General features: G+C 41.6%; 1 protein-coding gene across 1 annotated transcript in view; it reads left to right on the forward strand.

Moving 5' to 3' along the window:
- Window positions 1-22,774, forward strand: part of TADA2A (transcriptional adaptor 2A) — a 46,510-nt gene that overhangs the window by 18,063 nt on the left and 5,673 nt on the right. The window contains exons 3-14 of the mRNA XM_075589507.1: window positions 3,374-3,433; window positions 7,340-7,431; window positions 8,109-8,266; window positions 9,180-9,268; window positions 9,428-9,500; window positions 10,057-10,120; window positions 11,423-11,466; window positions 14,612-14,722; window positions 15,693-15,764; window positions 16,509-16,641; window positions 17,467-17,510; window positions 18,946-19,019. Coding sequence (XP_075445622.1) covers window positions 3,374-3,433; window positions 7,340-7,431; window positions 8,109-8,266; window positions 9,180-9,268; window positions 9,428-9,500; window positions 10,057-10,120; window positions 11,423-11,466; window positions 14,612-14,722; window positions 15,693-15,764; window positions 16,509-16,641; window positions 17,467-17,510; window positions 18,946-19,019 — 1,014 coding nt within the window. The remainder of the gene's footprint in view (window positions 1-3,373; window positions 3,434-7,339; window positions 7,432-8,108; window positions 8,267-9,179; window positions 9,269-9,427; window positions 9,501-10,056; window positions 10,121-11,422; window positions 11,467-14,611; window positions 14,723-15,692; window positions 15,765-16,508; window positions 16,642-17,466; window positions 17,511-18,945; window positions 19,020-22,774) is intronic.

The raw sequence follows: 22,774 nt of genomic DNA on the forward strand, positions 1-22,774 counted from the left end.
TGTCGAATACTGGTGCATAAGGACAAAGTAGGGTGATTTTATTCACCGTTATCCCATGTAGGACGTCTTGATTATCACTAACATAGGAGGGAAGTGTTGAGACAAATGGTCGTAGGACCCTGACTAAGTATACCCTTGGGCCCTCTGTGAGATTCCCTATCCCTGATACGATAGGCCATCCTGGGGGATGTAATCTATTTTTATGGACCCTGGGGATTGTGTAGAAAGTTGCTACTTGTGGTGTTTGATTAAACAAACTGATCCTCTTGTTTAGTTATCAATTGGTCTTCTAGACCCTTATCCAGGAGTATTTTCAACTCCCTCTGGAAGATGATGGTTGGGTCTTTGTCCAACACCCTGTAGCAGCTAACATCACCCAATAATCGTAGATTTTCTTTGATATAGTTGTCAGTTTTTAATAAGACAATATTGTCCCCTTTGTCTGAGGGTTTGATTGTAATGTCTGTCTTCTGTGATAGATCTTTCAGGACCAACCTCTCCTTGCGATTCATGTTGTCATTAAATCTGTTTCTTGGGATTTTCTCCAATTCCTTTTTTTTACCAGTTTAACAAATGTTTCTATATTGCTGTATATGTAAATACCCGGTGTGAATTTACTCTGTGGTTTCAATTGTGTATAGGGTCCTAGCCCAGGTGGTCTATCATTCTCCTGCCAAAAGTTTATTTGAGTTTCATAGCACTCAACATCAGTTTCACTTGCATCATTCAAGCAAACATTTCTTAATTCGGACTATTGTACACGTTTATAGTGTTTATGTAATAGTAATTTTCTTGCGAAGAGATTAGTGTCCTTCACACTTTCAAAACAGTCCATTGTGGCAATCGGTGAAAGAGTCCTCTTTGTAGGACCTTGATGTGTGTATCCTTTAGTACCATGTCAGTTAGATTGATGATGAAATTATCATTATCTGTCTTGTTGTCAATTAGAACTAGTCCCCTCTGAAGTTCCCCCTGTTCCTAGGTCTTCAACCTCTCTGACCTCTTCTTCCCCTTCCTAATTCTTTTGAATACAGGTCTGGGGAGCCTGGTGCATAATCTGCCCCACATCTACCTTTTTTATCTGTTGAGTCAGGGACTGTCTTTGACAGTGTGTTGTTGGTGCGTTTAGTTATATCTTCTTGTGCTCGCTTAGTCTTCTTAGGCTTTTTTCTGTTGGATTGAACTGTCAGTATCTGATGATTCCCAATCCGAGTAGTCACTTGGAACTGCTGTTTTGTTCGTTTGTATGTGTTTTTTGATATTAAATCTATAGATTTCCCCCTCTTTGTTATCTTGAGTATCTCGGGACACTAGGTGGTGCAGAACACACTTTAGAATACCCTATTTCACAAATAAACCAAACTCGCTTAATCCTAAAATGACTGTAAACATTGGAGCGGAGAACAGTGAATACATCTTCATGTATTGTGATGTCTATGGCAACTGAGGAGTGGCTATCACAAGTGTCACTAAGATAACCAATCCACTATGCATATTCCCTCCTTGTAGCCAATAGAGTCAGAGGATAGGTACACAAGCCTTACACACCCCTAACAGCGTATCAGCAGTGTCATGATGGGCGTGTGTTACACTTACCTGAAATGTCTGTTGGACACATCAGGACCAATGAGCTGCTCGGAGCAACCAATTACCATACTAACTAGTGAGTATAAAAAACCTACCTGTATCACTTAGAACCCGCCCCCGATGAAGCCACGCAGGTGAAACGTACATCGGGTACGTCTGACGTCACTTCCTTAGTGACGCTGGCTCATCAGAGAGACGTGGGCACGTTTTGGGTTGGAGTGCTTCACAGACTGCAGTCGTGGGCAGCAACAGCACTCTAACCAATTTTGTTGTTATACTAACGGCAGTTGATATATTCTCAGGGACTGTGACAAGTTATCTAACAGTGTTACAAACACTGCTGCTAGTGTCAACATCTACATTGATGTTAAGTACGATTGTAGCCACTTCGCAAACTTATTGAAGTGCTACTTTAAGTACAAACTCAACTAAACAGTTTACTCTGCAACAGTTTAGTGGTAAGAGGTTCTTATTCTGGGTTCCTACTTACAAATATTGGTTATTATTCTGATACTACTGTTTACAAAAGAAAACAGGGTATACTGATTATCTCACAGTTGAAGTATAACTCATTGATTCATCAGTGATAGGACACGAAGTGGCTACATGACTATATATTCACTTCGATAATTATATGTACTACCTGTACAGATCATGAGCTTTAAGTTGCAATTTATACTATAAATGTATGCATACTACTAAATTGGCTTGATCAGTAGCACATATACGCCCACACAAGCCCTCCGTAATTTTTAATTGATTTTATTAGTTTTGTTCCGTTTATAGTCGTTATGACTAAACAGTATTATTTTAGTCACTACTAATAAAGCATATTTTTAATTTAGTGTGTCTCTTTAGTGCCACACAAAGGGATCCTTTCTCTCTAAGTTTGTATATTACGCCCATTTCCCTGTGAGCACCACCCCTCCACACAGTTTGGGATTTTCTCTAGTTACAATTAACCCTCTTTTTTTACGTTGAGCAGGGTTAGTATACGACTTAAACAAGAGTATTTCAGTCTGCATCATAATGACTATTGATTGGCTTGCCAACAACCTTTGAAAGAAAACAGGATCTATACATGTATAAAATTTAAATATCTGTTAAGCCAAGAGCTACTGGAGGAAAGATTGGCGTGCTTGTGCTTTGAAAATTGTAACACAAAATAAAAAATCCCTAGCAGATTGCTTTTATTCTAGTTCTGTAAACGGTTTGGCATTACAGATGTAGAATACTTTGTTGCTCCCTCTGAAAACACTGCACATTGTGTTATATCGTTGAGTTTCCATGGGATTCAATGGCAGTGATCACACAGAATATTACATAATCTCCTACCATAACATGCCGGCAAGAGCAATAACCTGTGCTACATCTGTATGTAGGTCCTGAGTATTGTTACAGATGGGTGAAAGTGTATGCAACATTACTGTGTAACCCAGCCTAAAATCTTTCATATTCAAGTGAGTGTAAGTATGTAGAAACTTCTTCTGATACCAGTTAAGAACGATTCCCCTCGCTTACATGCAATCATTATAAAGGATTGCAGGATTTTGTTACAAAAGAGAATTATATGGTAGTATTGATATCCCGTAGTGCACTTGGGCTTTTTAAATGGTGTGGCTGATACTGGTGTAGTCTGAACACCAGCCATAGACTTTAAAGGCTGTTCATATGTCTTCGTATTTAATTTTCTATCTAAACTTGTTGGGGGGGAGGGGGGGAATGTTCTCAATAAAAGCTATATAATGTAGAGTTGTTTGTTCACTTGCTATTTTCTTTTTTTCAGTGTTTCACAAGAGGATTTGAATACAAGAAACACCAAAGTAATCATAGCTATGAAATAATGGTAATGGCCAATTATTATCTTGTTTTGGTTCGCAAGTATGTATTGTACAAAATTGTGTTCTGTAAGAAATTTCCTTGATTTTTTTTTTTTTTTTTTTTTTTTAAATATTTTTAAACCAATGTTATGAGTTGTCATGTTTAGTTGAATATGTACCAATTACCCTAAGAAACAATACATCCATTACATATTTTGAAGTTTGGACAGAATGGTGATCTTGAAATAAGTTTTGGATCAACGATTCTGTTGTCGTTCACCTCCATATAAGGATTTAACAAGTAACCTACATTGATGAATATATACTCTGTTAAATGTGCAATAGACTTGTGGATACAGTCGGATTTTTTTTTTTTAATGCCATTTAAGATGTGGTGATGCAATAAAAGTGAGGTAATGTATAAGCCACCTTACTGCTCCTACATTGGGAAAGTTCGTTCTGTGCTTGTTCACTTTTTGGCCTCTCTTCTGTTATAACTCACCCTTTCTACAAACTTATGGGCAAAAGGACAGCCTTCATTTTATTTTTTGTACATTAATAAAAAAAAATGAACTATTTTATTAATATTGTTGAGGGTATGAATGGATATAAATTATTGTACACCCATACTTAATACCCTTATTACTTTATATACCATATTCGGTCACACAAACATATCACTTTAATCACTAACAATCATAATATAGTATATGATGTGTTTCAGACATTTATATGATCCCTAATCAGGGGCACAGCTAAAGCCCAGGGGATCGCACTCTCTCAGGGGGTCAGGTCTCTTTCCTCCACTCCCCCCTGCCAGCAGCACCTTGAGGGCCCTGAGATGCAGGAAGGATGCATAGAGGGAAATCCCTTCCTCTGCAGGTGGGCGGGTCCTGGGTCAGGGGACGGGGCCCTGAGATGCAGTAAGAAGGACAGAGGGGAAATCCCTTCTTCTGCAGAGCCTCTGTAGGTGGGCGGTGCCTAGATCAGGGGGCCTGGTCTCAAGTAGAGCAGCCTGGGGCTGGAGCTGCAGCCAGAGAGACAGGCTGGGAAAGTTGAGAGGGAGGGGAAGGGTTAAATCCTGGGGTTAAAAACAGACGAGAAGGGTGAATAGGGGAAGGAAGAGACACAGAGAAAATGAAGTAGAAGAGAGAAATACATAAGATGGACGTGCAGGGGGGGGAGAAAAGAGACGTGCAGGGGGGGGAGAAAAGAGACGTGCAGGGGGGGGAGAAAAGAGACGTGCAGGGGGGGGAGAAAAGAGACGTGCAGGGGGGGGAGAAAAGAGACGTGCAGGGGGTGGAGAAAAGAGACGTGCAGGGGGGGGAGAAAAGAGACGTGCAGGGGGGGAGAAAAGAGACGTGCAGGGGGGGAGAAAAGAGACGTGCAGGGGGGGGGAGAAAAGAGACGGGCAGGGGGGGGAGAAAAGAGACGTGCAGGGGGGGGGGAGAAAAGAGACGTGCAGGGGGGGGGGAGAAAAGAGACGTGCAGGGGGGGAAAGAGACGTGCAGGGGGGGGAGAAAAGAGACGTGCAGGGGGGGAGAAAAGAGACGTGCAGGGGGGGGAGAAAAGAGACGTGCAGGGGGGGGAGAAAAGAGACGTGCAGGGGGGGGAGAAAAGAGACGTGCAGGGGGGGGAGAAAAGAGACGTGCAGGGGGGGGAGAAAAGAGACGTGCAGGGGGGGAGAAAAGAGACGTGCAGGGGGGGAGAAAAGAGACATGCAGGGGGGAGAAAAGAGACAGAAATGAGGGGGGGGTAGAAAAGAGACAGAAATGAGGGGGGGAGAAGAGAGAGACAGAAATGAGGGGGGGAGAAGAGAGAGACAGAAATGAGGGGGGGAGAAGAGAGAGACAGAAATGAGGGGGGAGAAGAGAGAGACAGAAATGAGGGGGGAGAAGAGAGAGTCAGAAATGAGGGGGGAGAAAAGAGACAGAAATGAGGGGGGGAGAAGAGACAGAATTGAGGGGGGGAGAAGAGAGACAGAAATGAGGGGGGAGAAGAGAGAGACAGAAATGAGGAGTGAGAAGAGAGAGACATGCCTGGGGGCCCGTGCATGTCTAGCTACGCCACTGTACCTAATATATCTTTGTAGGGCACGTAACTTTTTGTAATGAAAGTTGCATTGCTTTTAAGATTTTCCAAGAAATAACTCAATGATAATAAGGGGCTGGGTGTGAGTAAGGGCAGCTTTTGGAAGGTGCTAAATATCATAGCGTTATCAAGCGGTAACATTAACAGAGGTCTGAGGATCTCCATTCTTGGGTAAACTGCTTTTTAAGGATCTGTTCTTTATACGTAAAATCCCAGGTGTGACAAACGCCCCTCTTTTGTAGCGCCTGCGTCTGTCTGGGTTCTTCCCGACACAGTCTTCTAGGGTTATTTATACAAAAACAGGATCATGCAAAGTATTATGCTGCTTAACTCGGGCTTCTGCCTGCTTTATTTTCATCCAAGTAAGGGACTGCAGCTTTAACAAGTGTAGGCAAGAGGCACTCAGATATTTACATTCAGCGGTTTACTCATATCAGTGTTATAGTATTTCCCACACTGTTATTTCAAGTAACAAGAAACCAAATTATATAAACAAAATCCTATCCCTTTCAGGGATCTAACTATACATCATAATCAGCCTCTAACTGCTGCTGGGCCAACTAACCTGGTTCCCCAGTTTAAAACAATGCCCTCTTATTTAGGGTCACCAGATAAAGCATACAGTCTATTAGATACGGCAGTAAACATGTGTTTGTCTTATCTGTTCGTGGTGGGAACTCGGTCCCAAGTGTCCAGGCAAATCCTCTGGTACTGTGATTCTTGAAGGGGCCGTCCACCCCGAACTGGATGCAGGGGAGCAGCGACACCCCCAGCCCCCAGGCTCTAAGGAGAGAGAGTCAAATGCAAACCTCTCTGCTCTAAATACCTGTGCTAGTGAGTAGTAGAGCAGGTGAGGGAGAACTAGACACATTGTAATCTGTGGTCTGGATTTTCCATCCACCAGCCTGAGTTAATGTGAAGCTGTGGAATGGATCATCTTTAACTATTTTTGCACTTTCTGACCTAAAACGGGGCCTAACATCTTTGGACTATGTCACACAGGACATTCTAGCGTTAAGCGCTTGTGGGGATATGCGTTACGAATATGGATACATTAAATTGAGATAATGGAACGTTAAAAAAATTAGAAACCTGAGGATTTACCCCCTATTCAGTAGACTTTAAATTATTAGTAACCACTACATCCTTTCAGTGGATAAAACTGCTGTTATGTTGGGAAACACATTAATTGATATTATATCCAAATTACACTTTGTGTTTATGGCATTTATTGTGATGGGTGCATACAGGCTACATTAACGCATGAAAATAACATAAAATAATTGATAATTTATAAATGAGTGAGCATTAAACAAAGTAAAAACAAATATTGGACAGCATCTCTAAGTGTAAGCAAATGGAACGTATTACTCAGAATACTCAAGTTTCATTGCCCAATTGATAAAACGCTAAGTTGTGCTTGTAATTTGTCCTACGAATTAGTCTATGAAAAATGCATATACTGTACAGTATCATTTTTTTAAATACACAACTGCAAACGATGTGAAACTTGATTGCGATCTTTCAGATCTGCAGCCTATACCTACTGGTATTGAAATCCCTTTTAAAACCTTTGACTTCTTAAAGCAGGAATCTCTTTACCTATGGTATTGGTATGTGCCAACCTTGAATTATCTTTGTATGTTGTATTGTTATTTAATATTTTGTCACCTTTTAAAAATGGTCATAACATGTAACAGTTGTGCAGTATTCAGATGTAGCGTGTTCCCTCCGATTTATACCATATATCACAATGTCATAGGATTCAGGGTTGTAGCTTGGAAAATATTGTGATATACATCCCTATCTGTATTTAACAGTGACATTGGTGTGTTTTACAGACCTCCGATTTTCCTGTGCTGGATCCCAGCTGGACAGCTCAGGAGGAAATGGCACTGCTTGAGGCAGTAATGGATTGTGGATTTGGAAACTGGTAAATATTGTAATGAGCAAATTGCATTTTTATTCATGTGTTTTTTGTTTTCTTAAGCCTAAAACCTACTTTAGACCATGTGATGTCTGATTACTTAACAATGTCCTTCTTGAAAACAAAATATTTCTATTTTCATCCATTTGAATAAGAACTCTTGATGTTTTATTTTTAAATACCCAATTATGGTAAATTTGATGAAAGTACTTACTAAATGATACTTTTGAGTGTTGCACAATTTCGAGCTTCGATGTCAGAATTTTTTTTTTATTGTGACATCTGATTTCGGTTGACAAAAAAAAGATGTTCTGAGGAATTGAGGAAGATTTTTAAAATATTAAAGGGAAATTAAATGTATTGGAAATAAGGGACTTTTAACTAAGCTACCATTCGCTTTCAATGATTATGTAACAATATATACTTTCAAATCTGAATCTGTTTTAGTTTAAGATTTTAGGACACTAGAAACATAAATTAAAGTACATTAAAACAAAGGACAGTAGAACACACCCAAAACAAGTCTAGAAAGCAGAACAGATTTACACTAACTGTCTGAGAATAGCAGTTGAATTGAAAGGTTTATGAAAATTGTCTGATTTGTTGATCACTTGTTTGCTGTAGCACTGAGATTAAAGATTTTTCCAGACCCTTTTAGTTCCCACTATTTTATTATTTTCTAGGCAAGATGTAGCCAATCAGATGCGCACCAAGACAAAGGAGGACTGTGAGAAACACTACATGAAGCATTTTATAAACAACCCACTCTTTGCAAGCACTTTACTCAATCTGAAGCAAGCAGAGGAGGAAAAGAATGCGGACACAGCCGTTCCATTCCAGCGTAAGGAAGATAAATTAATGCTCATACCCAAACAGTGAAGTAGGTCTCAGCTGACACTGAAAAATAATGGATTGGCTGGTTCTGATTACAAGTAAACCACTTGCTGCTAGATGTAACGGATGTATAGAGCCTTACCTTTCCTCACCCCAAATGCTACTTGGACAGCTCACAAAATCCATCCAGTTCTTGGGCCTTGTTCGGGGTGAGAGCGCACTCACTGGCGCTCGAGCGCTGTGACGTCAGGCACTCATGTTGCCCAGGCGATTCCTGGCCAGCTAGTTGCACACGTGTGTGTTTGTGGGGGGGGGAGGGGCGTGCCCGTGACGTCACGTGAGCGGTTCGCCCTCATTGGCTGAACCGCACTCGTGACCAGGGCAAGCGCGACAAATACAAAAATGTCTCAGCTAGCATCGCGCCTCCCCAAGCTCACGTGCAGCATGGACCCTACAATTTGCTTTCGTTGTTTTGATCAGCGCGCGAGCAAGCTCTCAGCCTGGATGCAGCTTTAGGCTGCGGCCATGGTGGAGCAACTTCGAGCGCTCGCCGCGATTAGATTGGTGACTCTGGATGTACACGTCCAACGTGCGGATATGTGCTTGCTGCTTGCTTGGCCCCCAATGAGGGCGAATCGGTTCCGTGACATCATGGCCTCTCGCCCCGACACACCTCCCCCCCACGTGCGCAATTAGCAGAGCGCATGACGTCACGGCACTTGAGCGCCAGCGCGGGTGCTCCTGGTCGCAGCCTTATGGTTACAATGATGCAGAATCGCCCACAGATACTTTTTAAGGTGTATACAAAATATGACCACCTTCTATCAGAGAGTGGTGTTAGGAACTATTGAATAATTTCATTTTAATTAGAATGCATTGCTGTGTGTTGTATGTAAGTTTTAAATCAAAATCTCTTTTAGCTGCTGATGATCCGCCAAGACCAACTTTTGAATCTTTGCTTTCCAGAGATATGGCAGGATATATGCCAGCAAGGGCAGACTTCATTGAGGTAAATTTTGTTATCAACATAATTGATTTCGAAATGGGATTTGGGTGTAACTTTACCTCGAAAAGAAGTTAGAATCACATCAGTTCATCTAATTTGTTATTTGTATAAAGATTTTTTTTTTTTCCTGTATAGTAATCTTTTGTTTCTCCCACGTAACAGGAGTTTGACAATTATGCAGAATGGGACTTGAGGGATATTGATTTTGTTGAAGATGATTCTGATATTTTACATGGTAAACCCTTAAATATTCAAATTTCCCCCCCCCCCCCTCCCCCCCCCCCCTGTTCTGCACCTAAGATTTGTTTGGAAGAGAAGTATAATGTGGGATGTTACCAATTGCCTTCAAGTGCAGGGTGAAACATTAACTTTTTGGGCTGAGGTTCATTCTCTGTTATGTTTATATTAAGAATATATAAAACTGGTTTCCCTCACTATTTTCTAAACTGTGGTGCTAGGATTTATTTATTTTTATTCATGGACAGTGCACTTTATTTTTTTTTTTTTTTTTTTATAGCATTCTGTATTTTATCATGCAAGATATATCTTCAATTCAGTTTGTCTACCTTTTCACTAGCACAACAATAGAGTTATCTTATGGATTAGGTACAACTTCCTGACTAAATGGAAGGGCACAACATTTCTACATAAACAGTTGTTGAAACGCAGAGCTGTGAAGGTTGTAGTCGATACGCAATTAATCATGTTTGTTACTCAGTATGGTATCCGTGTCTGCTTTGTCATTTTATTCAATTTTAAATTAATCCTTCTTATTTGGTTAACATTTTTAGCTTTGAAAATTGCGGTTGTTGACATCTATCATTCCAGATTAAAAGAGAGGCAGCGAAGAAAAAGGTTAGTCCTTTTTATATATATCTTTTTATCACACATAGTGAAACGGGAAGCAGTTTGTGTTTTTTGTGCACCCAAAGACAGCAGCCAAACATGTTCATCTTAAGATACACAATAACATACACAAACCAAATTATGTTGGGCCCAGAGATATTGGGTTAACCAGCGAGTATCCCTTAAAACAGGGGCAATGGCTTGGCTTAACCTTTATTAATGAGCCGCATTCCCCTACTGTCACAATCGGCATTACAGTATCTTGCAGATAAGAGCCACACATGAAGTCACACTTCAAATATGTTGTTGATATGTTTTGTTCACTGAAAAGCAAATAAAAGTATCACTTGTGAGCACATTCATGTCTCAGACAGGTCTGCAACCCCGTTTTCCACCATTATCTCTTAGCATACAGTCACTGCAGCCAGGGATTCTGGGAATGACATGCAAATGACTACACTGTGTCACCTGTTGCTTCTTATCCACTTTAACATGGATCCCTATAAGTTTATGCCTCACGCATTACACAAATATTAACACGTTCACTAAAAAGGTATTGCAGGACTCTATATAAAGGACTTTTTTAGCGCTGCTTTTTCTAATAGTCTCCTTTTGATGTTGAAAAGTTATTTTGAGAAGGTGAGAATAAATGGCACTTGATTACAAGTTAAAACCTTTTTACTGATGACTTCATTTTTTTGTATACCCAATAAGCACTTTATTTGGTCATTGAATGTATTACATTTTCAATACACTACCCTTGGAGAAAAGCATTGCAAGAGAATAGTTGATACGGTCATTCACCAGTCTTTTTATAGCATCGAATGGTTTTATCGGCATAAATGAACTAAAAATAAGAGGTTTCTTGGGGTAATTCTTAACAAAAAAAATTGTTATGTATGAAAACTAGAGCTTGCTCTTCAATTTAGCTGAGAAGCTCAATATTTATACATTTATTCCATTGAGGGATTAATGCAAGATTTGTAACATGTAGTCAAGCAACAGATCACCTTATCACAGAACAGAAACCATAGACCATTTTTCATTTTATATGCAACAGTAACTTTAATCCAATTTTCTTTGGTAGTGAGCTGCCTTACCGTTATTGTTTGGTGATTTTTCCCCACTGAAAAGATCTATTTGTGATAATTAGGGGAGTTCACTCTGGTTTTAACAATGGAAAAAAGTAAACCTTGTAGTCAGTGTAGCAAACAGGAAACCGAAGCACATTTTATGTAATGTTAGGGGCGCCAAATGGAAAAATGTCCGAAGAGCGTTTGTCTGAGAACATATGTTTTTTTTTCATTACAGAATTATAAGAGAGCATGGACTTATAAATCTCAGAAAATTTCAAAGTAAGTAGTTCTTTGCATTTGTACCTGCATGACAATCCATTTATATTATTTTGCATTTTATGATCTGAACCATGCTGGTAAAAATTCTAGGAGCTTTTTCTTGGATGTTGTTATAGAGTTGCTTCAAATCTAATAACCTCATAATTCACTGGAGGTGGTGCATTGCTGCAATGTTCTGCAGTTTTTTGCCCTTCAGCAGCAAAGAAGCTTATGGCATATTGCATGGTTCCACTGTAAATAATTACTCATTGACTTGCTGCTAAGACTCGCTGCCTCAGACAGCGCGCCCGCACTGCAAACAGGCGGCACGTGCAGAGCGCTATACCGCGATCTGCTGTTTGCAGGCGGCGTTCTGAGGTGCGATGGGGCGTGGGCGCGGAAATGACGAGGGAGCGGGGCCACGACGGACACCGGCACGGCACTTCACCGCTATATGCGATCTTTGAGGAGCGTGCAGGCAAGAATTCATTCTGGAGCCCCAATCATGACTGGGCAGCGGAATCTTTACACCGGGAGACCCCGCCACAGTCCGTCCGTCCCAGCCCCCGCCCCACCTGTGCATCTGCTGCTGCATCTCCTCCCAAAGAAGACAAGCTCAGGAGCTGGCCGCAACCTCCCCAGCACGCGCAGCCTGCAAGACGGGCACCGGATGGAGGGAGGGGGGGGGGAGAATAACATACACACTCAGACCTCCCTCCCGTAGCTGTAGACAGCTTCCCTCCTTCCCCCTTGCCCCCTCCTCCGCCCCCTCATTGGCTCCCTGCCGCACCACGTGACGCGTCGGCGCTTGGGATCACGATCCTCGTGAATCCCCTGCTGGCTGCTGCGTTGCAGTGCGCAGCGAGCCTTCAGCGAGGGGGGGCTGGGGCTGGCTCGGGAGGAACTCTGGTCTGGTGAGTGACACGCACGCAGCTGCGCGTGCCATCGGATGCAGCAGGACCCAGGCCGAAGGTATTTTGCCGTTCTTCATATTATGCAATCTCCCCGCCCCCCCCCCTCCCCATTAAACCCGCCATTACCCCTACCTGTCCATATGATTTATGTATGTACGGTTTATTGTACCAATCCTGTATCTGTGTTCTGTAAATAAATTGGGCTGATATTCTATTCTTTAGTCTGGTTCCAGCATTTTGGGAATGTGCTGAATGACTTAAATGTGCAGTCCTTTGTGTGAAAGAAGGGTATGCAAGTATCCAGCCTCAACACAAAGGACTGGGCGAGATAAGGTGATTGGCTTAGGACATTGTCGAGCGAGGCAGGGCTGTGGACTCGGGTGTGAGGAAAGTGGATCCCCACAGGGGGACCATTTGGCACGGACCGTCGCCTATCCCTTCGGGGGTTACCGTTGCCGGGACTGTGCTCTGTAGGCCCGATTCCCATTGGTCTGTTGAAATGCCCCTGTGAGCTGTCCTGGAAGTCCGGTAACCTTCTCCCTTCGGTCCGGATTGATCCAATGCAGGCGAACCCTTGCTCGATGATTAGACTCCAAAGACAATCTGCTCTAGGATTGGTCGGGCCTCGGTCATCCATGTTGGTGGATGAAGGTCGAGGGCTATATCAATTGGAACCCAGCTTCAGTTCCAGAGACTTGCTGTGGAGTTCTCAGAGAACGAAGTGGACCATTTAAATATCCAAAGTCCTCAGAGGGTGTTCCGGAGACTCTGAGCCGCAGACAGATTTCCCGGGATCCAGGAATAGAGTTATGACCGGGCTGACCCCCGCCTCCCCCCCCGCCCATTGGTGGTGTTGTGAGCCCCCCATTTCCCTCCCTCGTCCCATGTATTTCTCTCCCCTCCGTCTCACCTCAACAAAAACCCCAATACATATTTTTTTAAAAATACATATATAAAAAAAAAAGCATTAAAAAAACCCCAATACATATAAATAAATAAAAATGCATATAAAAAAACCTCAATGCATATAAACAATGCATTTAAAAAAACAAATACATATTTAAAAAAACAAATACATATAAAAAAAAAATACATATACAAAAAAGCAATACATATAAAATAAACCCCAATAGATATAACCCCATCCCCCAGTACATATAAACTCTTACCTTGAGGCTGGTGTCAGGCCTCTGGCCGGTGGATGTGGAGGGCCCGGCGCCTGGATAAAGCAGTTGCCGCCGGGCCCTGGTTCTCCCCAGCTGCAGGCCTCCCTCCTCACTCTGTCCCACGCCGAGCTTCCGACGCTCCTGCACGTCGGGCCATCTTATGTCCGCATGCCGGAAGTAAGCTTGGCCCAGCTTCCAGCACGCGGCAACGTCAGAGGGCACGTGGGACAATCCGTGTGGAAGAAGGCTTGCAGTTGGGGAGAGCTGGGTCCCGACAGCAGCTCAGGGGCTCGAACTCGTTGCTGGGGCTTTGGTGGTTGGTGTCCTCCTTGTTCTCCGATTTACACTTCAGATGGTATCCGTTCACGTCACGTCAGTTGAGGAATCCTCTGGGCTGTCAGCTGAAGATTCTCAGTTGTATCAGACAAAAACCAGGCTCCGTATGTATACAGAGTTGCTGGAACTTGCACATAGACCACTGTGGCTACTTAGCTACTGTGGGGAACCCAGTTATAACCCTGTCACATGGTTGTTGACCTGCGCACAGGAGATTAGTGGCCGAGCGCACAATAATTTCTTTGTTCTTTGTCCTAGTGTATTGATTCCTGGAGTAATTGTCCTGGTCTCCCGTGAGTCACATAGAATTTAGGAGAAGCAGAATAGAATTGGATTAGAATTAGGGAGGTGACAAAGATGAATGGTTCAATCTTTTTATGACAAGTATGTACCCAGATATATTAATTACTTGACAGATCTTGAGGATAGTTAGTTAATTGTTCCAGTTGTGGTCTCCACCAATATATGGCTGACAAAATTTTATAGGATAATTTGGTTAGGTTTGAGAGCATTACATGGACCCCAATGGACTTTTCATCACCATAGTTATTTTCCACATCTAAACTCAAAAGGCGCATTCTGGACATGATCGTAGGAAATGCAATATACATTCCAGTTTGTGTCATTTCTAAAGGTGTTTATTCTCCTAATGTTTCTTTGCCCAGTTCCACTGTTTCAGTATTGTAAAAACAGTTTTGCCCCCATACCTTTTCTTTGATCATATGTTTTGACTTTTATATTATCACTTAGTTTTGGAAAGAAGATACCCCAAAGATGTCCAAGAATTGTATGACACAATGAGACGATTTGCCAGGCTTTTGGGACCACTGGAGCACGACAAGTTCATTGAAAGTCATGCACGTAAGCCGTTTATTAAATCATCATTGTTACCTATGCTCTCAAAAAATATCTACATTCAGACATCAGCTTAATCTTAGAAAATATTAAAAACAAACATTAAAACATGTTCTACCATAGATTGATTTTATTTTATAATCATGCAGTAAGTACATTTTTTGGCCACAGTTTTATTTGGGAAGTGAAAAGTTCTGCTTGCATCTGCCCATTGTAAAAAAAAAAATCAGACACGATTAGCCTAAAACTGATATCTGTAAAGAAGTACTTGCCACAGTTTTCTGAGTGGTTATAGACTGTTTTAATTCTGTGTGACTAAATTAGGCTACACTTATAGTGACGGCGACAGTCGCTGGAAAATCATATAGAGATGACTTCCAGCGATCGCGACCAATCCGTCGCTCCGTCGCGCTTACTATAAGCGCACGCGACGGCGGCAATGCATTTGTTTTGCCGTCGCTGGCACTATAAGCGCAGCCTTAGTCTCACTAGCACTGCATTTTATGACATTGTGTTGCTATTTCATTGGTATCATCTTGGTACCTCTGGCAGTTACCTATGTTACATTGAAATGGAAGAGGTCCAGGATACGACTGACTTGATTTGACACCAAGAGACTTCCTTGATTTATTCCCGATATGCAAAACCAGGTGTGTAAAAATCAGAACCAAAACCACGTTCAAAACACAGAACATTTTTAGAATCAAAATTAAAAAAAAGCGTGTGACTGTGCATATCCTTTATCCTCTAAAGGGTTTATCAAAGGAAGGTGGCACTACTGACTTCTCGCCAGTTCAGGGACATCTAAAATAGAGAGTGTAAAATGTAATGTTTTTTTTAATGCATTCTGAAAATAAAGTAAACTTTGTCTTTTTTTTTTTTTTTTAAAGCTCTCCCTTCGTTGTCTGCTGTCCTTATTCTTAGAATTCAATATTCCAGATGTCTAAATATGTTTATTTTATGTCCTATTTACCAGTGGAATTTGAGCTGCACAGGGAGATCAAACGGTTGCAGGAATACAGGAGTGCAGGAGTCAAAACTTTTTGCAGTAAGTAGACGTTGTGTAAAACAGATGTAGGTTTTCCGTCGTTCTAATGACAATGCTACCTTCACTGATATTTCCATATCGTCTGTAATTGTAGGTATTGTGTACTGCAATACATTACTTTATCCAGAGTTTGTAAAAAAAAAAAAATGTAGCCTGTTATAATTTCATCTAGTTCTGTGAATGAAAAGATATTAAGATCAAGAAATGAGTGCTTCAAGGTGCGTACAACTTTATTTTTAGTATGCAAGTCATGCATTTTTCAACGTCTTAAAGAAGTAGTCGTGCCTAACCACTTTCTCTTCTTTAAATGGCATGGGAACCAGAGGGTCCTCTGGGGCTGAACGGATCCTGATTTTTATTTGTTAGCTCCTATGACCCCCAGATCCTTACATACTTACCGGTAAAGTTACCAGCTCCTGTTTTTTAAAGGGATTTAAATGGCTGTCCAATTGGAAGCCGTAACTGATCACTTTGCGGCTCCCTAATGGCCGGCGGGGTTTGGTGGCCACATTAATTTCCCCAGTAGGAGAGCAGACATAGATAACTTCACTGGTAAGTGCCTTGGAAACCAAGGGGTGGTCACAGAAGCTCAAAATAATGCAGTACGGCTTTGGAGGGACCAATTGTTCCCATGCTGAAAAACAAATCAATATTTAATACATTATATATAAAACAGTCATGCCATTTACCGTGTAAAGCAGCATTTCATCCTTCTTATAATAAGTGTTTGCACTTTGATACCAGGTGCAAAAATCTATGACCGTCTAAAGAAGTCTCGAGAAGAAGAACGCCTGAAAAGAACCGTGCTTTCCGAAGTCCTTCAATATATTCAAGATGGCAGTGCATGCCAACAGTGGCTTAAAAGACAAGCTGCTATGTATGTTTGCTAACATTGTGTGGTAATAGTATATATTTTTCAGTGACTTTATAAAGTTCTGCAATGTTTAGAGTTAGGCTACGTTTATAGTAAGGGCGACGCGAACGCGTGACGTCAGCCGTCACCGTTGTAATAGTGATTCCTGCTTATAGCGCAGGAGACGAGAGGGTGACCGGGGGGCGTGGCCGTGAGCGGTTCGCACTGATTGGCTGAACCGCTCATGTGCTGCTGACATCACGCACCGATAGCTGAGGAAGTAAAAATCCTTTGACTTCCAGCGATTGCGACCGGGTGACGTCAGCCGCCATGGTCGCACCCACTATTGGCACCCGCGACGGACTGCGTGCACTTGCTACGGTGCTGCGTAATGTCGCAGTCACCGTAGCCCTAACTATAAACGCAGCTTTACAGATTGTCTTGTAACTAATCTACATAATTGCATGTTATATATAATTTATATCTGAAACTGTGCCTAGCAGTGTACATATACTTTTACAGGCACCTTAAAGTGTTGTCCCAGATAGCTTAATATTTTGGTTCCTGTTGCTCCAGGAAATAGCCTGACTTTACCAATACCACAAGGAGCTGACTGTGTAACGCTGTCACTTTCAAAACTGTGATGTTACTTCTTGATCACTCCTTTTCCCTGTGGACATTCAATGTTTATTGATCTGTTGTGTGGAGATTATGTGGAATGCAGCTTTTTTTTTATGAAAGATGAAGATGTGCAGCTGATCTTTTGATATTTAGTATATTTTTATATATCCATACAGCAAAAATACTTAATATCTATCTCTCTCTCACGCGCTCTCTCTTCATTCTTAGCGACTCTGGTGTGCATCAGGCATTACCTGTTGTTTCCAGCTCAGGTAACGATCTTTCACATTTATATTCATTGTGATTATCTTATATATATGTCAGAATGTTTCTGTGTCTCATTCATGCCCAAACTACAGTATATACCTAGAAAAAACTAATTTGGAAGGATTACTTTATGTATCGAAATAAGGCGAACTGTCATGGTTTAGATCCTTTCGAACACTCCAAAGGGGGTGTTGCTAGGAACGTTGGGGTCCATGTGGGTCCACATCTAATATATATTTTAGAAAGCTGCCTGTCCGCTATGCATTTGGACACCTCTCAAGATATCGTAACCAAATTTTGCATGATGGTTCCTGAGATCGAGTAGCAGGTTTGTGTTTGTTTGGATACAGCTCGATACATTCTATTTTTAATACTATGAGTTATTACAATTTCTCTAAGCAAGTCAGCCACTGGGTCTTGTACCTGGCAGACTATGTATCTGGCACGTGACATCATACTGGTGACATGAGTCAGATAGCTATAAATTTTACACAGAAAGCAAGCAAACAAAGAAAGAGAGGAAGTCAGTTGGCATGTGAGGAGAAAGTAAAAATGTTGGAGGCGGAAAGAATTGGGGGCATCATAAGTTATTAAAGGAAAGGGATAGGAGGGAGAGAGATGGGGAGGGGATGAGGTTGGTTTCTTGTAATTCCTGGGTATTTTCAGCTAGTTCTTAAATATGACACACAAAAAGATTCTGAAAGTAGAAAATGGTCCGGTTACACCGGGTACTATAATTCTGCCATAATTTCTCAAACTTTTAAGGATTTTTTCTTTCCTGTTTGGGGTTTAATCTTGCATTTAAATTTTTTTTTTTAAATGTACCTCCTTGCTTGTAGAGATATTACAACATATTCTCCAAAGGATTCGATGGCAATGCTAATGAATCCTACTGGAAAATATTTCAACATATCTCACCAAAAATAACGATGACGCTGGCTACAAGTGTTTATCCCTTTAACTATCGACATGGTATAAAATGTCACTAATGTAATGTGGTGCTCCTCCACTTAGAGATTCCAGTGACATCATTATTGTTACCTTGCTGATGTCACTGGAATCTTGAACGGATTATTGCAGAGTTTCTTTTATGATACAATATTTATTGCTCTACTTATTTTTTTCCTTATAGCTTCCATCTATAACATATTGGTTGTCCTTTTATACTCTTTTGTACATCTCGCCGAGCTTGCCATCATATATTTCAACAATGTGGACGTGCAGTTCCCCCCACCCTGCCCCATTTGATCAACTTTTAAACACTTCAGCTTTGCAGTGGGTTAAAGTTATGTATAGTTTGTCCAATGTAGACCAGCTATTGTATACTGTAAAATTACTTGCTAATATGTAAATAGTTTATGACCAGTTACGTTAACAGTATGAAAAGCCACCAAAATTGGAAAGCTGCTTTGTTTACCCAACTATCTTTCTGCACAACAGGCAGGCGAAGTGCTCCACCCCTAGACCTAACTGGACTACCTGGCACAGAAAAACTGAATGAAAAAGAAAAGGAGGTATGATACTGAAGTCCAGCACTGCATTCTGATTATTTATTTTGGTTGCTTCATTCACACACTCAGTAGGCATTACTGAAAGAAAGCTAAATGGGACAGACCTGCAGTTGTAGTTTACACTTTTGCTTTTATATAATGGGTTACAGTACACATTTTCTATTTTCTTGGCAGTAATCAAAGGATTTCTCTTATGGGTGTCCGTATTATAGATAATGATAAAAAAAAATCTCAAATGGGTATAAAACCTGCCTTACCACATAATCGCACAGCATGCAGTGCTTCCACAGCAGCCAGGAATTGTGGATAATGAAATGCAAATGAGTAGTGCATCACTTTTTGCTCTGTCAACTTTAACGTGGATTTATTTTACGCTTATGCCTGTTAATACAACTCCTTCAAGTAAAGCTCTGGTGACGGAAGTGCATGGCCAGCAAACTCACTCACAGGCAGGTGGTTGCTGGCCTTTTGCATGTCATTACCCAGAATCCCTCGCTGCTGTGATTAAGTGGTAAGCCATGTTTTATAACCTGTGTGGGACATGAGTATGTGCTCACAAGTGTTTTTTAGGATTACTGTTTTCTGTACGGTGGAGCGTGTTTTGGAACTTTTGACAAAATATAAGGTACAGCAGGGCCCCGCTTTTCGGCGATCCGCCGATACAGCGGACCCGAGAAGGGGTCCGCCATCTTAGATCTTAAATCGCGCATGCGCAGAACGGGCGGTTGCGCCCGGCGCGCATGCGCAGAACTGGCGATTGTGCGCACATACTGTAGTTTGCGCGCGCAGACCATAGGTCGCGCATGCGCAGAACGGCAAACATGCCGATTTTGCGCATGCAAACACCTGAAAATCGCCGGATCCGTTTTCCGCTGATTTTCACTAAACGGCGGGCCCCTTGAACGGAACCCGCCGTATACCCGGGGCCCTCCTGTACAACAATATTCTTCTACGTCTCACGGCAGCCCACATCTGTGGGATCTTTGCTTCTTCCTCTAGGTTTTCAGAAGGGTTTTGATCTCGGGAGGAGTGGTTATAAATGGATCATCCACTTCCTCCGTTATCAGTGTTTTTGTCCTACCTGAAGGTAGAAGGGAAGGCTAGTTCTTTAGTTTTTGTTATTTTCGGAGACCTTCTCTAAGACTGACTTTCTCTGATGCGCCCTTCGACCTAATTAGGCTGACAGTAAAAGCCTTGGCTATATCGATTTTAGCAAGAAGGGCCTTCTGGCTGGAATTATGGCTGACTCGGCTCTAAAGCGCGTCTGTGTACTATTCCATTTCTCGGCTCATCCCTCTTCAGTCCAGAACTGAACACAATTGAGAGACACAGGAAGATTCATTCAGAGTTTCAGGAGGCATGGATAATAGTTAATTTTGGGGTAAACCATCAAACCGAGGAATACTGCAGCTCCAGTCTTCATCAAGAAGTTCTGCCTGGAAGAACGGAAATCATTCCTTATGGAAAAACATTGAAGTTTGTCCATCTCTGGGCTAGTGAACACAGATGAAATGGGTTCTCCAGACTCTTATCAAGTGAAAATGTGATTTTTTTTTTTGCTTTCCCATCGGAAAGATTTGTTCCGTCAAACTGCTTGTTCTCTAAAAAGTCAAGCAATGATGCAGGCATTCAACCAGTTACTACTTTTGAATGTGATTTCACAGACGTCTCCACGTGGAACCAAGTGACCAGAGCATTAGACGGAGTATTCCTGGATGTAGCGGAGCTTGTACAGTAGGTACACTTTTCCAGCGTCGGCACTCTGGAGCTCCATAGCTCCACAACAGAAGAGGACGGCACTTTCTTTATTTGCCTTAGACAACAACGGGAGACGGACAGAGAACATTAAACTGCTTTTTCTCTGTAGTGCATATCCGTACCAGTTCTCACTATATTGTCCGCTCTTCCCTACCCTGTCTGCCTATATCTCCTCATTCCACGTGGATCCAGTGCTACATTTGTTCTTATTAAAAACTGCAACTGTTTATCCAGATGTATTACAACATTGATACTATATACGGGACAGTGTGAGGTTTCCTTTCTCCCCCATGTGCTATTTTTTTTTGTAGCTGCAAGTAGTCTCTTTGTTTGCACTATCTTTTTACCAGCAGCAAGCTTCTATAGGGAGGAGCGCGGTATTATGTAGAGTTTCTCACTGATAAAAGAATGCAAGAAAGGTCAACATTGCATCCTTCAGTAAGAAGTTGTATGAAATGTTAGTACTTATGTTCTCCGCAATCAAGGCAGTGCCATGTGCCGGCCAGGAAGCATGGAGAGTCCTTGGAACTAAATCTGTCTTTTTTGAACAGATGGAGCAGCCCACTGGACCGAGAACTTTTGCTCTCTAGTCCAACAAAGATCTTGATCATTTCATTGGAAAAGCCAGAAAGTCTAGTCATAAGTCTAGTCATAAGAAAATGTCAAGTCATTACTACGGATGCCAGCCAACTAGGATGAGGGGAACATTTTAGTCAGTTGACTTTCCTGAGGTTTCCAGTGTCCTTTGATTGACAACAGTCAATTATTCTCAAAATCATGGCGATTTTCTTGACTCACAGATTTTCACGATTTAATAAGTGGTCGGCAACTCTGAGTTCAGTCCGACTACTCTTGTGGTTTATCTCTAAGCACAGAGTACAAGGAGTTCACGTAAGAGAAGTAAACAATGTGTTAAATTGGGCAGAGTGGGCTCCGACACAAATCTCAGCCATTCACATTGAAAGTGCATTAAATATTAAAGTAGACTTTTTGAGTCACAAGATGATTCTTCAAGAAGAATGGTTGTTGAACCACCACCGGTGGTTTTCAACAACTAGTTCAAAGATGGGGGCCACACGCAGCAATGCAAATGTTCCTATATGTTACTCCAGAAATGGAGTACAATTCAGTCCATCTAGACATAATGTACAATGCAGTCCATCTAGACATAATGTACAATTCAGTCCATCTAGACATAATGTACAATTCAGTCCATCTAGACTTAACGATGACCTGAAACTTCAGACTTGCCTGTGTATTTTCTCTTTCCCATGATTTCCAGGGTTCTACAGAAGATCAGACTGGATGGAACAAATGTAAATGCAATACTGTAATTCCGTTCTGACAACACAGTGAATTATTATTTACAGAGGTGACCAATCTAGCTGCACAGCCTCCTTGCCAACTTCCATTCAGAGAAGGTCTCGCTAGAACTGATTAGTCTATTTGGATTTGGAGAGACTGATGGAATTTAAGATGAGAAGGTTAACGGGGGGGAGAGGGGAGAAGGGAAAGAGAGATTCCTCAGTCTGACATTCATACATTTCTTGAGCCTTGTGTACTGTCCTGGGAGTGCAAGAATCATAAAGAAGCTCTGGAGAGAATTTCTATCCAGAGTATCTTAATTTCTTGTTGAATCCTGCTTGTAGGAAATCTAAGTCCCTATTCAATGAGGGTACAGATTCCTGCAATTGGCGCTTTTAAAGGTGATTCTGTATCCTCACACTCGAGTAATGAGATCTATCGCAACTATTTTCAAGCTTAGACCATTAATTAAGAGGATGGTTCTCCCATGTGATCTTTATTGTTGAAATCAGACTGAGGAAAGGTCGTTTTTGTTAACAGTACAGTATGTGTCTAAAGAAACAGTAATTGAATGTTAACACTAATTAGATTTTCTTGAATGCTGTAAGAAGGTAACAGCATTAACTGCATCAACCACTCAAAGCAAACTACAAGGACTCTTAGGTTATATTTTCAACCTTTTTTTTTTATTTATG

Source organism: Ascaphus truei, chromosome 3 (genome assembly GCF_040206685.1).
Source record: "Ascaphus truei isolate aAscTru1 chromosome 3, aAscTru1.hap1, whole genome shotgun sequence".
In the NCBI taxonomy this organism is placed as follows: domain Eukaryota; kingdom Metazoa; phylum Chordata; class Amphibia; order Anura; family Ascaphidae; genus Ascaphus; species Ascaphus truei.